Source organism: Microtus ochrogaster, chromosome 6, assembly GCF_000317375.1.
Source record: "Microtus ochrogaster isolate Prairie Vole_2 chromosome 6, MicOch1.0, whole genome shotgun sequence".
NCBI lineage: Eukaryota > Metazoa > Chordata > Mammalia > Rodentia > Cricetidae > Microtus > Microtus ochrogaster.
Genome location: NC_022013.1, coordinates 4,684,381 through 4,701,072, shown reverse-complemented (window position 1 = coordinate 4,701,072; position 16,692 = coordinate 4,684,381). Strand labels below are relative to the sequence as shown.

The 16,692-nt window shown below is 43.8% G+C and overlaps 1 protein-coding gene across 1 annotated transcript in view; it reads right to left on the bottom strand.

Annotated features, from left to right (window-relative positions):
* Nckap5 (NCK associated protein 5) overlaps positions 1-16,692 on the bottom strand; it is a 648,901-nt gene that overhangs the window by 93,547 nt on the left and 538,662 nt on the right. The window contains exons 12-13 of the mRNA XM_026779774.1: positions 15,965-16,142; positions 7,777-7,855 (exon numbers count right to left, since the gene is read on the bottom strand). Of these exons, the coding sequence (XP_026635575.1) occupies positions 7,777-7,855; positions 15,965-16,142 (257 nt within the window). The remainder of the gene's footprint in view (positions 1-7,776; positions 7,856-15,964; positions 16,143-16,692) is intronic.

The window sequence follows — 16,692 nt, the reverse complement described above, 5'->3', positions numbered from 1 at the left end:
ATCTATCTATCTATCATCTATCTATCATCTATCTATCTATCTATCTATCTATCTATCTATCTATCTATCTATCTATCTATCTATCTATATTGCTAGGAATCCAGGTTGCCATTGATATGCCGTCTCTTTAGCTTAGTGTGGTGGTGGACAAGGGGCAGGCATGTGCATGGCGGTGTGAGCAGGGGTTGTATGTGTACATGTGCGCAGGAACAAGAGTGCCTGAGACCTCTCCACATGCATTCATTCATGTACACACAATCACATCCAGTCATGCACGTGCATGCGTGCACACACACACACACACACACACACACAAATATTCTCTCATACACAATCACACACATAAAGAAAATTCTACTCCTGAAAATTAGGGCTTCTCAGTTAATCCTGTATTTTTGGTTTGAGGAATACAATCTTGGAATTAACACAAAATAATGTGATAATAATTCAGACAGTAAGATTCATCATGAATACCTATGGATAAGAATATTCTATCAGGGCTTTGATACTATGGAGCAGGTGCCACTCTCCTGCTTCTTCTCAATGTAAGCAAAGCCATGTGAAGAGCCTGTGGACTTTGCTGTCCTCCCACAAGCAAGGAAACAAGCACTGTTATAATAAGGTTGGCACGAAGCCGAGCCGCTTTTCCTCTGCTGCGTGAGGAAGCTGCTGCATCCACTCTCTCTCACTTGAACCCGCTATCGAGTTACCTCCACAGTGACAATCATCCATCTTATGCCTCCTCTGTTGCTCCTGCCCCCACTTAACTGCACCCTGGGCTGTGGACTAGGTTAGATGCCGTATGGGGGATGAAGCAGGTACAAGGACCAGTCTGTGTCCTAGAGAGGTAAAATGGACCTTGTCCAAGCTGGTCCCACTTCACTGTGTTTGGCTCAGCATAGCTGGGTCTCACAGTTAAGCTTTATGGTAGAAGTAAGATTATGAAAAAAAACAAACCAACCCAAACCTTTTCTGTCCCTTATGTAAGGTGGGCCTTAGAGCTGCTTTTCTTTCTCACCTCATCATTTGCCCAAACAAGTACTCTGATTGCCTCAGACCTATAGCCCCCAAGAACTGCTCTTAACTAGGGATAAACGTTTGCCTGAGTGCTTGTTGTAATGCAAATATCAGATATGAGAAAGTCCTGATTAGTCTGTTTCTACAGTGATGTAACTTATCTTTCCATACTAGCCGAAGTCTAGGAGAAGACAGGAATAAAAGTGTGAGACACCCTGGGGAAATGGAAACGCACAGGTGGATGGAGGTAAGGCACTCAAAGGGACCTCTGATCACCGTGCCCCTCACCCCCGTTCTGTAAGTCAGGCCAGGCTGGGCGAGAAGGGAAGAGGAGGTAAGATATTGGGCTAGGGTAATCCCTTTGAGGCAATATCAGTTCTTGGGATAGCAAGGAGAATTCTCTGAACATGATATTTCTACCATCCCTCTAAGGATCAGGGCACATGATGGAAGAGGGATTGGAAAGAACATAAGAACCAGAAAATAGGGAGAAAGTCTGTGAAATGCTGTCTTCTGGGCATGACACAGCCATTACTAACACAATGTCACAGCTGCAGCTGCCTGCACTGGGCCTGTTCAAGGCAGTCACGGATGGGGGAGGGGCTTATGGAGCTCTTCTCCTCCCAGATGAACTACTGGATACTGATGGGTACCGGAGGAAGGAAAGCCATTGTGTTTAACTGTATACCCAACAGGCAGTCCATCAGCTATAATGGCTAGTTCCCAACCTATAGTTCTACAGAAGACCTTGGTCTGAATCAGTGGTCGGAAAACAAAGCAAAAAGACACAAAGGGAGGATAGGGTTGACAGGGGTGTGAAGGAGATAAGAGAGAGTATCGACGGTGAGAGCAACCAGAACCTCTTAGGTACATGTATGAAACTGTTAAATAGCGAATTTAATAAACATTAGACTAAGTGCAAGCTGCAAGGCAACACACTATAGCTGTCCGGGGAAAGCTGGGTGGTTAGAGTGGGGGACCATGTCCTTTGTTTTGCCATGCTCTGGGATTGTCAAGTCTCTACAGAAGAAACTGGAAACACAGAAACAGAGCTAGGCAGTTGGAGAGATGAGATAGGGCTCATTCACCTGTCAGCCCCCAAAGTGTTTACTCACAAGGCTACTAGATAGTGGTTTGTTCTAGGTCCTGTATTTTTGTGGGTAGTGCTAGATTCTGTATAACCTCTTTCTCAAAATCCTCAAAGATCTCTCTGTCTCTCTCTGTCTCTGTCTCTCTCTCTCTCTCTCTCTCTCTCTCTCTCTCTCTCTCTCTCTCTCTCTCTTTCTCTCTCTCTCTGGAATTACTAAACCTCCTGTTTCAACTTGGGGAATTTTTAAACACTTGTATTACTTTAAGTTAGTTAGTTCTTACATCTACTTATTTGCACACATATGTGTATGTACAGGCATGCACAGCACATGTGTGGTAAGCTTGTAGAATTCTGCTTACTCATTCCATTGTGAGACCCAGATACTGAACTTGGGCCATCAGATTTGGGGGCAAGTGCCACCCACTGGCTACCTTGCAACCATGGGAATTATTTCTGAAGTTCATCGTTGGCTGAGATTTTCTTTCTTTGTGTGTGCTTGTGGACCTGTGTGTGTTCACATTGGGGTGCATATGTTTAGTTTAATAACTTTCATTAAACTAAGTAGACTAGGCTGGCTGTTTACTGAGCCCAGAGATCTATACATCCCCCCACTTTCCCAGTGCCGAGATCAGAAGCATGCACCACCACACCGAGCTTCTTTTCTTTGGTTCTGGAGATGAAATCCAGGTCCGCATGCTTGCAAAGCACCTTCATCAATTGAACTACCTATCCCCACTAGATGATAATTTCAGTACGAGAGAACAGTATTTCAGTTCTTTTAAAGTGTTTAACACTAGCAGACAACTAGGATAATGTATAGGATCAGTCCATGGTAGTTAAAAAGCAGAAAAGAAAATCATCTATGCTAGTACTGCTAGTAAAGTAGGCTAGCCATTTTCTTGCTGCTCATTAACACAGAAGTCCGTGTTATAACGATAATTTATAAGGATTATCTTTTTAAAATAAAATTTAGTGCCATTATTTTACTTCATTCACAATTTTTTACATGAATTTTCACTTTATTTATGCATATGCATGCATGTCTATGTGAATGTATCCTCACAGAAGAGTGGTGCTCAGGAAAGCAGGGAGGAGTCAGATTTCCTGCAGCTGGAATTACAGGGAGATCTGAGCTGTCCAATGTGGGTGCTGGGAATTGAACTCAGGTCCTCGATGAGAGCAATATGTGCTCTTAGTCACTGGGCTGTTGCTCCAGCCCCTTAATTTATAAATATTGCATATCGATCTGGATCCAGTTTAGTTAAGAATATTTTGTTTTATAATTAACTCTCGCCACTCTGATCAAAACAACACAATCACCTGAGCCACAGAAACACACAAACTTTCCAGTTATAACTTCTTTGTTTGAAAAGGTGTTAGCTGACATATTTTCTTTTGAAGAGACACATACTTAGATTTGTTCAGGCACTGTTACTGAAAATATTATATTATGGCTATAAAATATTGCAAAATGTATGATAATACTGTGCTTAGGATCTTCAGGGTGGAAAATAAATATTCTCAGTTCCTCTGATGGGATACAGATAGAGTAGTAAACATTAGTGACTCTCATCTTGTCCCAGGCGGGAAGAACCTTTAAAACGTTCCTACTGATAGCTAGCTCAGAACTGGCATCAATCTTTGTCTCTCTGCCACTTCAAACAACAGAAGCTGGGAGGAAGGTGTGCACTTTTCCAGCACCCTCTGCAACTAGGGTTAGATGTGTGATCCATTTCTCAGCGACACTGTATTCGAGAGAGCCTGTTGGGGACCTGGAAAGTAACACCCTTCCTCAGACTTTCATCTCAGTGGAAATGCCTAGAGAGGCAGGACTCAGTTTACAGCCCAAGGTAAGAGGTTTGAAAACAGGAAGCCTACAAGGTATTGTTGGCAGTATTGCTGACATCACTAAAGTGCCACATGCCTCTCTTCCTCTTTGAGGCAGGAATTCTCTAACGGATGACTTTATTACTTGGGGGATTAGGTTAGGATCTGCTGCTGCTACTGCTGTCTTCTTGAGTCCACAGTATTTTATCTGCAGAGCTGCTGACTGTGAAGAAGGGTCTATGGTGTTCTGACGACCCAGGCAACTCGTCAGAAGCACAGTTAGGTGACTCCCATCAATGTTCTAAAGCATCGTCATCCAGCAGATGCTGAGAAAGGGGCTATCTGTGCAGAATCTGCAGCTACAGAGCCTTGGAAGGTTGGCTACTAAGACAGAGGGACTGGATTTTATGTTGTTCTAATTACAGTTGAAGATGCCAACATACAAAACGGTGGCGATCTAAGAGGAACTGTAAATCTACTAAAAATACTTACACTAACTGTAGTTTTCCAGCAAAAACCCAGCCTCTAACATTACATGCGAGTGCATACATCTGTGATTGTATTGCTATGGCTGCTTCTTTCTCCTGTGGTTTGCTTCTTTTCTTAAGTTGTTGTTCTTTTAAGACTCCGTCTTATATAATGCAGGTTGACCTTGAACTCACTACATAGCAAAGGATAACCTTGAATGCAACCATGCTTGGTTTATGTGATGCTAGGGATGTCTACTAGACTTCCCAACTGAACTGCACTCCCGGTCCTTCTTAACTCAATTTAAATTTTGCAGTGATGCAGCCTGAACCTCAGGCTTTGAGCACACTGGCACATGCACTGCCACAGAACTGCATCTTTGGCGTGCTGTGTATTTATTTTTTTATTTTTTGTACAGGCACAAGAACTTCATTACCGGGAAAAGGGAGATTCAGCAGGGCTTTGCAGACTACCATGCTTGAAGACTGCTAACCCATATTTAACTTGCATATTAGCTAACTGTGCCGAACTGGTACCAATTAAATCCATTCACACTGACAACCATAATAAAAGGATGTCTTGGAATAATAATCCAATTCAGACTACACTCATTCAGCTGTTTGTGAAGACTTTTGTATTCCTAATTGCCAATGAAAAGAATAATAATTGTGTGCTGGTCTCATTAAGCTGACTGGGTACAACAACACTCCGAGACACACTGTAAATTATAGTTTGCTGAAGACGGCTAGGGAGGCTGGAAAAATGGGGCATTCAGAGCTGGCAGTGCCGGGAGCTGGCTGTTCAGGGCATCCCAGGGAAAGCAGTGGACATAGAGATTCTTGGACACTGGCCACCCTTTAAGGGAGTCATGCCTTAGGATTTAATATTCAGTGCTGACAGGATCTAGAATCACCTGGGAGTCCAAGGCTTTGAGCATGCTCATGGAGGATTATTTGATTTTGTTGATGTAGAAAGATGTAACTTAGTTGTAGGCAGGAAGTTCCAGATGACAGAAACTGGAGACAGGAGTTAAGGAGCTGAGTGCCAGCATGCAGACACTCACTGCTCTCCATTTGGGGGTGGAGACAATGGCACCTGCTGCTTCAGGCTCCTGCTGGAGTGTCTTCGCCACCATGATGGGATGCATCTTCAAACCATGAGCCAGAATAAACCCTCTGCCCCTGAAGAGGCTTTTGTGGAATGTTTTATCTCAGCAGTAAGAGAAACTAAGAAACTGGTACTGTCTGTTCTGTCTCTGTGTGATCTGGGGCCATCCATCCCATCACCCCATGCTGAGGTGACTAGCCAGCACACCTATGCTCACAGCTTCTGGAATCTCCTGATAACAGTGAATGCCACAAGTGTCCAAGGTGGTCTGGTGACTGGAAACTAGTTGCTTCCTCAGCCTCTCACAAAGATCAAAGTCACAGAAATTCCTCCATTGTGGTCTCCTCCCAGGTGCTGGACAGGGCACGTGAATCCCACGTCCTTGGGAACGCATGTCCTTTCATGTCTGGGGTCACACAGCTGGGCTGGGTTTAGGGTTGTAGTGCTCTCAGGGACTTGGGACCAGGGAGCTACCTGTTATGCCCTTGTGAATTCATTTTACCTCTGACAGCAAAATCAGGCTTTCTGAATAGTTATAACTTTTATTTATTAAAAAAGAGCCACCTAACAAATTGAAATTAATTCAGGTCTATCTATATTTAGGGATTTCAACAGAAATGATGAAAAACTGTGTTGAAGGTCTTGGCATTTGAATTTTCTTTTTTTAATTTGGGTCTTGTAATGATTAGTGTTAATTTTTAACTTGATAAAATCTAGAATCATCTGGGAAGACTGTCTCTGGTTGTGCCTGTAAGGGAGTATAATGATAAATTGATGTGGAAAGAGCCATTCCAAGCTGTGGGAGCACATCCTGCTCCTTCAGCCAATAGCCTTTAGGATACCAGCTCATTTGGTCATGGTCTCTGAAGGCTATTGGAGCAGAATGTGCTCCCGCAGCAATTCCACAGGCAGACGGCCCTAGACTGTATAAATGAAGAAATGGAGATGGGGAACGGGTATACAACTATCACTCTCATCTTTGGAGGTAATGTGACCAACTGCTTCTGGGCCCTGCTGCTGTGACACCCCAGCAGGGATGGACTGCGCCTCTGAACTGTGAACTGTACAAATGAACCCTTTCCCTCATAAGTTGCCTTTGTCGGAATATTTTATCATAGCAGCAGGTAAGAAACTAAGACAGTTTTATATGGGAAACATCCAAATGTTTAAAACATGTTCCATTTCAGAAAGCAACCACAGTATATTTTCAATCAATAGACCCTTGTAAGAGTTGCTTTTTGAAACCACTCTAGAAGGTAATATTCTATAAGTTGATTCTCTCCTTAGGAAAAAGTCATTTGTCCTGACTGTCACTTCCATTTATATAACAGAAGCACATACTCCTCCACAGTTCACACTCTATGCCTTTACAGACAGCCATGTTTTCCTCACAGGTGTGGTTCTGAGACCCTGAGCTTCACTGTTTTTGCTTTGCTTTCCTTTTGTGGCACTGGGGATCAAACCTTGGACCTTGTGAATGCCAAGCAAGGACTCCATCAATTGAGCTAGCCCAAGCCCACCATAGCATGTGTGACAATTAATACTAGCAACTTGACAGTTTCTAGGGTCACCAAAGAGACAAGCTTCTGGGCCTGCCTGAGAGGGACTACCCAAATCAGGCTAACCTCTGTATGAGAGATTATCTACGTTAGGGTGAGGTGAGAAGACCCTTAAAAGGGGCAGCACCATCCCGTGGTGGGGTCCCAGACTGAATAAAATGGAGAAAATGGGCTGAGCACCAGCATCCACCTCTCTGCTTCCTGACTGTGGATGCCACGTGACCAGCTGTTTCATGCTCCTACCACCGTGTCTTCCCCACCATGATGGATTGTGCCCTCAACTGTGACCCCAAACAAACCCTTCCTCCTTGAAGTGGCTTTTGTCAGGTGTCTTGTCACAGCAGTGAGAACATAACTAACTTAACCCCTAACCTTTCTGAGGGAAATGTACACCTCTTACTTTACAGAGCAGTGGTTCTCAGCCTTCCTAAGGCTGCAACCCTTTAATACAGTTCCTCATGTCGTGGTGACCCCAACCACAAAATTATGTTCATTGCTACTTCAGAACCGTAATTTTGGTACTGTTGAGAATCATAAGGGAAATACCCGTGTTTTCTGGTAGTCTTAGGCAACCCCTGTGAAAGCGTCTTTTACGCCCCCAAGGCTGCAAACCACTGTGACAGAGGGAGACGTGAGAGACGGACTCTAGCGATGCACCAGGAGAACATATCGAAGGGAAAGACCATCAAGCAGCACATGGATGCTTACCTATCGCGTGGCTCTGAAGCGTGGAGTCAGCAACTCTGTCTTCTTCATCCTCTCGTAAGTCTTCATGGACTTCTGCCCCCTGCAGCAAGAAGACACTAGAAGTTCTTATTCGTTACTCCCCAAAGATGTTTTGCAGTCCTCACAATAATGGCCTGCTCTGTAATAAGCACATTGCTGTAACTGAATGTATACAATTATGTGGGAATATAAATGTGTGTGTTTACTTTATTCTACTTTGTCTTCATCATCTGACTTCATTACAGGTTTTAATTAAGAGAGCCCATTTCCAGAACTACAACCCCAGCTTTGAACGACAGGACTACTTACAGGGTGCCTGATTCTAGGCATGATTTCAAGATTAACTGCTTTGGTTTTAAAACTTTATAATGGAGCCATTCGCACCAGGGTATTAGGAAACATTAAAGTCTAAGGAGCTATAACTCCTTCGGAGTCACAGACTTTTGCCATAAGTTATTTTAATAAGAACACGGGACTATGCTTGAATCATATTTAGGTCTCATGATCCTTTCCTAGCCTGAAAGAAATAACTCTCTAAGAAAGTGTCCTTTTCTTCCATTCTTCCCGTAATGGAAAGAGGAGAACAGAGATGTATGCTCAGGGAACTATATTACCAAGACACATTTCTAAGTCTCATGTTAAAAACATTTCTTCCTGTCTGGGCATGCTGCTCAGTTGGTGGAAGTCTTGCCTAGCAAGCTCTGGGTTCAACTCTAGCTCCACACAAGCCAGGGATGATGGCACACTCGTAAATCCTAGCCTTCACAAGACAATAAATGCTCAAGGTCATCCTTAGCTATATAATCATTTTGAGCTCAGCCTGAGTTGCAGGTGATCTTGTGTAGCACGATGGACGAAAATCCAGAGACAGAAATTGAGGTTCAATCTGAAGGTCAGAAAAGCAAAACAGTCAACCACAGGCTCTTACCTCTACCTCAGTCTGAAATGGCGAGCCTGCCTCTAACAATCCTCAGAATGAGACTGTGTCTCAGAGCTGTCTCCTCCTGGCTTATATTCCTCTTTAGTGCTGGGATTAGAGATGTACACCACCAGCACTAGGTTTCTATGGCAAACCACTGTGACTATTGGGATTTAAGGTGTATGCCACCACTGCCTGTTCTGTAAGGCTGATCAGTACTCTCTGGCCTTAAGGCAAAATTTATTTATTAAATAAAGTACAAAAGAAATATCACTACAATCCTGTCTCAGTTTTCCCGCTTTAAGCTAGAATACTGTAGCTTTGCATGGCGAAGCTCTAAAAGGAACACCAAAGAGAATGTCATGAAGTTTTGGTGTCTTATAGATGGGATTCTGAGGGGTAGAAAGTTTCTCTGAACTTGCCCCATGCATGTGGAGAGGTACCACTGGGAGGAACACTTAAACACTGCCTTTCTAATCTACTAGTGGGACATCAACGACACCGATCATAAAAGGGCTGACTGGGCTGGGGAGCTGGACTGCTCAGTAAAGTGCTTGCCACATAGGCAACATGGCTTGAGTTTGCCCCTAAGCCCTCATGTAAAAAAGTCATGTGTGGTGGTATGGACTTTTAATTCTTGTAATTCCAGCACTGGGAAAGTGGAAACATGCAGATCCCTGTGGGATCATGTGCGCAGTCACCCTCCGCCAGTGAGAGAGCCTGTCTCAAAAATAATCCAGTGTGAGTGCTGACAAGGAGGGAGAACTAAGGATCGCCAGCCTTTGGAGTATGCTAACATACAGATGCATGCGGTCCTCTTCTCCACAACAGACAAATAAACAAAGCCAGCCAACACCTACACTACCGGTGCCAGCCGCTCTGCAAAGACGTTACACACAGGCCTGGTGTGCTTGACCTAATGCTAGGGAATGGTGCAGCCACCCAGCATAAAGATGCACCCCGAGGCAGTAGGGACCATACATCATCAACTAAATGGAGGATGGAGATTTGAACAGAGAAAGCCTGACTAGAGGGTGGCGTTCATTTACAGGGAACCATGATTCTTAGATTTCTATTCCATTGCATCTGTGTGGACATGGTCTCAATATCAAGACAGTTGAGGACAACCTTCACAAACGCTCCTGCAGAATATATTACATCTGGTCCCTTGGGCAGCCGACCACAGCAGCGTGAACTGTGTGATGCTTTCAGAAGCTTAGGGGCTCAGGGTGATTGTGAGGCCACCACCGCTTTATACCAAATGATGTAGAAAGTCATCTGTCTGCATGCTGACCTGGGGGCTAGATTTAACTTCCAACTTTTTACCTCCTAGTTTTTCACACTTAATGGGATAAAAACAATTACTGATACTTCATGACTGTGCTATATGTGGCTTCTAGCCTCACCCAAGGCCCTGGCCCTGTGATCAGGCCCAAAGTTCCTTCAATTCCTAGGCTTATTGATCTATAGAGGGGAGATGAGCCAAGGGGTGAGAATGGGGCCGTGGGTGTGAAAGGCGTCCTTGTAAAAGCACAAACTGAGGAAGGGCCAGCATCTGAGAAGGGCTCATTCTCAGCTCTGCTTATCTACACACAGATTCTAATGCACACTGAGGATGTATTTCTTAAAACTCTTTGCCTATGCAAGTCAGGGGCATACTTTATTTTGGCATCAGAGTCTTTTCCTAATTATATTTTCATAGGCTTCAGTTTAAATTAATTTCCATTCCTGATCATGCAGCAGGTGGGATGTGGGAACATCCCTGGGAGGTGAGAAAACTCTAGGTTAAGATGGGAAATTTGCCAAAGATAGTGCAGGGTGGCTTTTGACCAACAACTGTGCTTTAAATATGGGTTTCTTCTGTGTGTGTGTGTGTGTGTGTGTGTGTGTGTGTGCACTCATTGTGGAAGCACAAATGCAGTGAGTATGTGGAGGCCAGGGTCAACCTCAAGAGTCCAGGTGCCCTTCCTTGGGTACTGTCCACCTTCTTCTTTTTAAGACAAGGTCTCTCACTGGCCTGGAGCTCCTTGATTAGGCTAGGCTGGTTGGCCTGCTAGTGCTACCTTCTCAGTGCTAAGATTACAAGATCATGCTTCCATGCCCGGCACTTTTTGTGGGTTCTAGGAATTGAACTCAGGTCTTTGAGTAAGTTACTGTCTGAGATAACCTTCTAGCCCCAAGTGTTGGCATCTTTGTCTTCTAAAGCTGAATCTTTAACTCATGTCCATCGTGGGGCTCAAGAGCTGCTTTAGAAATGAGCTTGCAGGATGAAAGCAGTAAATGTTACTGCCTCCATCATGACTAACTCAACTTCCACCAGGGCAGGAGGAAATGAGTTTGCAAAAGTCACAAGAGGCGAAAGCAATACGACAACCCATTGACTGATAGACACATGTGATTTCACAATTAAACTATGTATCTGGGGAACTCCTCATTTGGAATTCTGTACATCTTTCTTCTCTGAATGACTCTAACCCTAAGGGCTTCTGAAGTAAACAACATTTTTATACCACAACTCACTCGAGGGCTAAGAACAGTTCAGCAAGCAAAATCGCTTGCCACAAAAGTGTGACGGCCTGGGTTCAAATCTCTGGAATCCACATAAAAACCAGACATGTTCCTGTGGGGGCCGGAATTCTAGTATTCTTGTGGGGAGATGGTTTGGGGAGACAGGAGGATCCTCAGAAACTCCTGGGATATGAACAACAAAGAAAACACCCTGCCTGAAACAAGGGAGAACATGCAGACTGACTCCCAGGTTCGTGGTGTGGCCTCCACATGCACCATAGGACAGATGGGGGCGGGGAGAGAGGAGGTGATAGAGACATCCCCCAAAGCCCACGATTTTGGAAAGGAAAACGAGTGAGCAGATATTTTCGGGTAGCTCACTCCTTAGAAAAGTTAGCAAGTGGAAGGCAAATGTACAGGCTGCTTATTTGCATCAAAACAGCATTTAGAATGGAATCATTCAATTAAGGATGCTGAAATTATTACATTTTGCAGGACTTAATAAGATGATAACCATTTGTGTAATTATGGTACTATTTTCTGCTATTTCATCTCTGCGGTCCCATCTTAATGGGATGGTATTTGATGATTTTTTATTAGCAGATGTGATTTTCTTCAGAAGAGATGACACTTGGGGAAAGAAAAATCCCATCATATAAATTAACACATGGGCATTAAAATGGCCATCTCTCTCCCATGCCCAGTGAAGGTGTGTGATCCCCTCAACTTTGTTAATGATTTTTATTTTTGTCTGGAGGTGTTAAATAAGAGCCTGGCACTCTCTTTCTTTAATACCGCTATTCAGAAAAACAATTTCAACACATAGGAAGGAAGCATTTGCAATTGACGGCAATCAGAGCACACCCAGGCTAGTCTTTCTAGGGGAGATCTCCCCCGCTTCATTTAAATACATAAAATCAGCTTAAGTACCAAGTAACATGGCCCCTGGTCTAAATTACATAAAAAATTAGAGCTAAGCGGCCTACAAACGATGGCAGACGTGGGGACATAAGCCTTTAATTAAAGCTCTACAGAGAGAAAAGGACTTCTTTTGGTGAAGCATTGCTGGTACTTTTACACATTTTATCTTAACTATACTAAAAAGGAATATGCAGTTACTCGTGAGCTAAGTGGTTTGTGAAATAAAGGGATATGTTAAATATATAAAAAAATACACAGAAATAATCTCCTTTTATCATCCCCAGCGATTGTTTCTATTGCCCACTTGACACAACCTAGAAGAGAGAGTCTCAGTGTGGGATTATTAACACTGGGCTGGCCTGTGGGCATGTTGTTGGGGCACTGTCTTAACAAGGATAACTGATGGAGGAAGATCCTGCACACTGTGGGTGGTGCCATTCCCAAGGCAGGGGGTATAGGACTGTGTGAGAGTGGAGGGACTGAGCTGAGCACAAGCAGGCAACCAAGTGAGCTTGTGTGCACTAATCTATCTCTGCTCTTGATCATGGATGTGATATGACTAGCTCCCTGAAGTTCTGGCCTTGACATCCCTCCAAAACAGTGGATGGTAACTTGGAATTGTGAGCTACAATCAGCCCCTTCTCCCTTAGGTTGCTTCTGGCCAGGGTGTTTGATTACAGTGGTCGAAAGGAAATGAAGACAATCACTAAGCACGGAAATGGTTAACTCTCATTTCACTGTTGGAGGAGTGAAGACACACGGTACATTGTGATGGCAGGTTTTAGAACCGGGCTTTTAAGGCTGAGGCCATGGCTCAGGAGTAGGTTACCTGCCTGCCGTGTGCAAGGCCCCAGATTCAATGCCATGGCTGGCAATAAGAGAAAAACACTTGACTAAGAGTTTCCTTGACAATGAAGCAGCGTTTGGATTCACAGCGATGCTGTGACATCTATGGTGTTATCTGTCACTATTGTTTCCAATGAAACAGCTACTTTGAGAATATTTCTTTGCAACACACTTTAGCAAAAGACAAATTTACCTTGAGCCCCGGAGAAGAAGAATTCCCTTAAACTCTAAATTTTAAAATGTTCAAGGATATTCACAGTAATGAGCAATGGTCTAAGAATATGTTTCAGTTTGCATCTAATCTACATGGGATGATAATGCATAATAAATATGCTTTCTTTGCTACTTCTTACTATCTCAAAGGAGATCACAGCACGGTCTTTTTTGAACTTAGTAATTTTAGCCCAACTCGCAAGCAAACAGAAGGAACAAATACTAGCATTATACTTTCTATTTCTAAAGAATGAGCTGGGGAGATGACTCATGGGTAAACAGGCCTGCTCCACAAGCATGAGAACCAGAGTTTGAATTCTCAGAAGCCACAAACACATAGACACAGTAGGATGAATCTGCAAACCCAGTGTGCCTGTAATAATTATAGGAGGCAGAGACAGGGGAATTCCCACAAGCAGACAGGCTCGCTAGTCTAGACTATTCAACAGCAAACAAGAGACCCTGTCTCAGTCAAGATGAAAACTGGGGCCCCGCATCTGAACACACACACAGACACAGCTGGTCACCTATCCAGGTTAATACTACTCCTTTATATCGAAAGCCTTCTCGGTATGACTAATTTCCTCTCTTGGCTAAGGAGGAAAATTAGCATATCCCATTTGATTCTGTATACTTGGGTTGGTTAGGTAATCTGTGTACTTCACAGACAGTATGAAGAGTGTTTCCTGCAGATATATGGGAAGGGCAGAGGTCCCTACTCTCACCCTGAGAATGATTCAGATGAGGAAGGAAAGCATGTTACATTACTTTAGCATTAGGAAGTAATAAGAAAACAAAAATGAAATTATAAAAGCTCAAGACAGGCTTTTTTTGTTTTGTTTTTTTTGGTCCTTCTGTACAGTGAAGATAGACCCTAAGCTGTCAGAGACATATTAAATGGGGCGTAGTTAAATGGAGTGCCTGTGATAAGGGGCTCCGCCGGGCTATCGGAGCCTTCCATCAGCAGGATTGAATTTCCAGCATATTGCAGGCTTCTCCACGCTGCGTCTCTCTCTTTCCTTTCAGTGACACTACAAGGGCAGCTTCAGATACACTTATAATTTGTGGTTTTATAATGCAAGGGACATCAGTGTTTTCAAAGGAGGTATGATGTCATGTGAGCCGAGAGCTAAAGTGGGTGGAAAATGAACAAAGTTAGCGTGAAGGAAAGGCCTTAGAGCTTTCTGGAGAAAAGGCTTCTGAGGAAAAACGTTTTCAGTGTGTTTGTCTCAGATGTGCTTGTGAAACCCAAACCCAAGAACAGTGAAGCTTCATCAGCGTATGAACACCAATCAAAATGGCTGTACCTGTGCATATGTAGTGGGTGTACATACATGTGTACAGCCATAGCCCAATGCTGTGTGTCTTTCTCAGTTATTTTCCAGCATATGTCGAGTGTGTGAGTGTGTGTATGTGTGTGGTGTTGGGGGTGTGTGTGCACAAGTTCGTGAGGGTGTATGCACTGGTACATATGGTTGTATATGCACACAGGACAAATATTAATGTTGGATGTTTTTCTTAGTCACTATCTACTTTTTTTTGAGACAAGATCTCTCACTGCACCCGAAGCTCACTGAATGAGATACATTTGGTGACCAGGGAGCTCCAGAGAGACTCCTGTGTCTCCCTGCCCAGTCCTGGGGTTATAACAGCATGCTGCCAGATCTGGCTTTTTACATGAGTGCTAGGGATCCAATTCAGGTCAACACGCTTGCATGGCAAAAGCTAGCTCCTCAGTCCCAGATAAAAGCATTTTATGCTGGGAATATGTTGCCGTTTTAAGTATTATAAAACATATCCACTAAAACAATGAAAACTCATGGAATCAACTGCATGACATACAATGAACTATAAGGAGAATAAGTACAATGTAGAGAAACGTAAAGAATAGCATTCAAAACTGGCCTATCTTAGGGAAGTATTTCTTTAAAAGCCCCCACAATTTTATATAGCTCATTACTCTCTTTCTTTGTAGAATTACCTAAGTGTGCACAAAAACTTCCATAAAAAGTAAATAGCACTTGAAACATCAAAACAGCCCCATACTTTCTTAAGCTATTTGGCACGTTCACATCTCCAATCCTCTTCCTCCTTTGTTGCCTTTAATGCTGGGGTCATCGAAACAAACCTCTAGCATTGGGCATTGTTCTACAGTGACACAGCCAGCATCTCTTGCTGGCAAGTACTGAGATTACAGGATTGTCTGAAGACAGACCAGAAGAGCACGGTATTCCCAGATGGAACCACACCCACACGAGGGTTGGCTGCCACCTCTAGCAGTGGACATGGGGATTTCTTCTTAAAAATCTTCTCTTTCTGGTTAGGCAGATAGTTCAGTGGCTAAAATGTGTGCAGGTTAAGTGTGAAGGCCTGGGCCTGAGTTTGGATGCTCAGCACCCATGCAAAGGTGGGGATAGTAGTATATGTCTGTAATTTCAGCCAGATGGAGGTGGGGTGTGGAGACAGGAGAGCCAGGGGACCTTGTGGGCTAGTTAGCTTGCAGTATGCAACTGTGAACATGAGACCCCATCTCAAGGTGGAAGGGGAGGACACACATGTTAGCACCTGGGCATCCATGCTCACATACAAATGCACACAGAGGGACAGAGGAAAAGAGGGGGGAGGTTGGAAGAGAGAGAAAGGGCGAAGGGAGAGAGAGATTAAAAAACAGTCTTTTCTCAGATTTCTATTCCCCTCCCTTCCCCCTTTACCAGAACATCTCAGAACCAGGCATTTTTCTAGCCAGCACGGAGAAACACTTACCAGGGATTCTCTTGGTTTTTCCATATCGACTTTGGTTTTGATGTTTTTCTTTTGACTTCCTCGAGTGCTGACGGAGCCGCTGGCGAAACAGGAGCCCTGGGAGGTGCCCTCTAACAGGCTCCTGCAGGAAACACCCTTTGATCCAGTTTCTGTCTGGAGCGCTCCTTTCTTATCAACTCTGCAGGTAGAAAGTGATTCCTCTGATAAATTACATCGGCCGTTTTCAATCACGCTCTTCTCCCCAGCCCTTTAATGTTTAAGGTAACCTCAGCATGACTCTTTGTCTTGAAACCTTTCAGTGGGAAGTGCTGCTCTCTAGCCTTGAGCAAAAATAGCTTCAAATATTTCACTAGTGCGTCAATTTATATTTGCGAGGGTAATAACTTATCTTATTACACTTTATTGTGAGTGTGCACTATACACACAGGTTTGTGGGCAATGGTGTTACACAGTACACGCACACGCACAAGTTAGAGTATAACTTCTTACGTGTTATTCCTTAGGTGAGATCCACCTTGAGTTTATGACACAGAATCTTTCATTGGCCTGAAACTTCCAAGCAAGCTAGGCTGGCTGGCTAGAGAAGTCCAAGGCCTGTATCTTTCTGTGTCTTCTGCAATGGGATTACAAGCAGGTGTCACTAGGCTTGGCTTTTGTTTCTGTGGATTCTGAAGATGGAATTCAGGTCTCCATGCTTGCAAGACATGCACACTACTGACGGAGACATC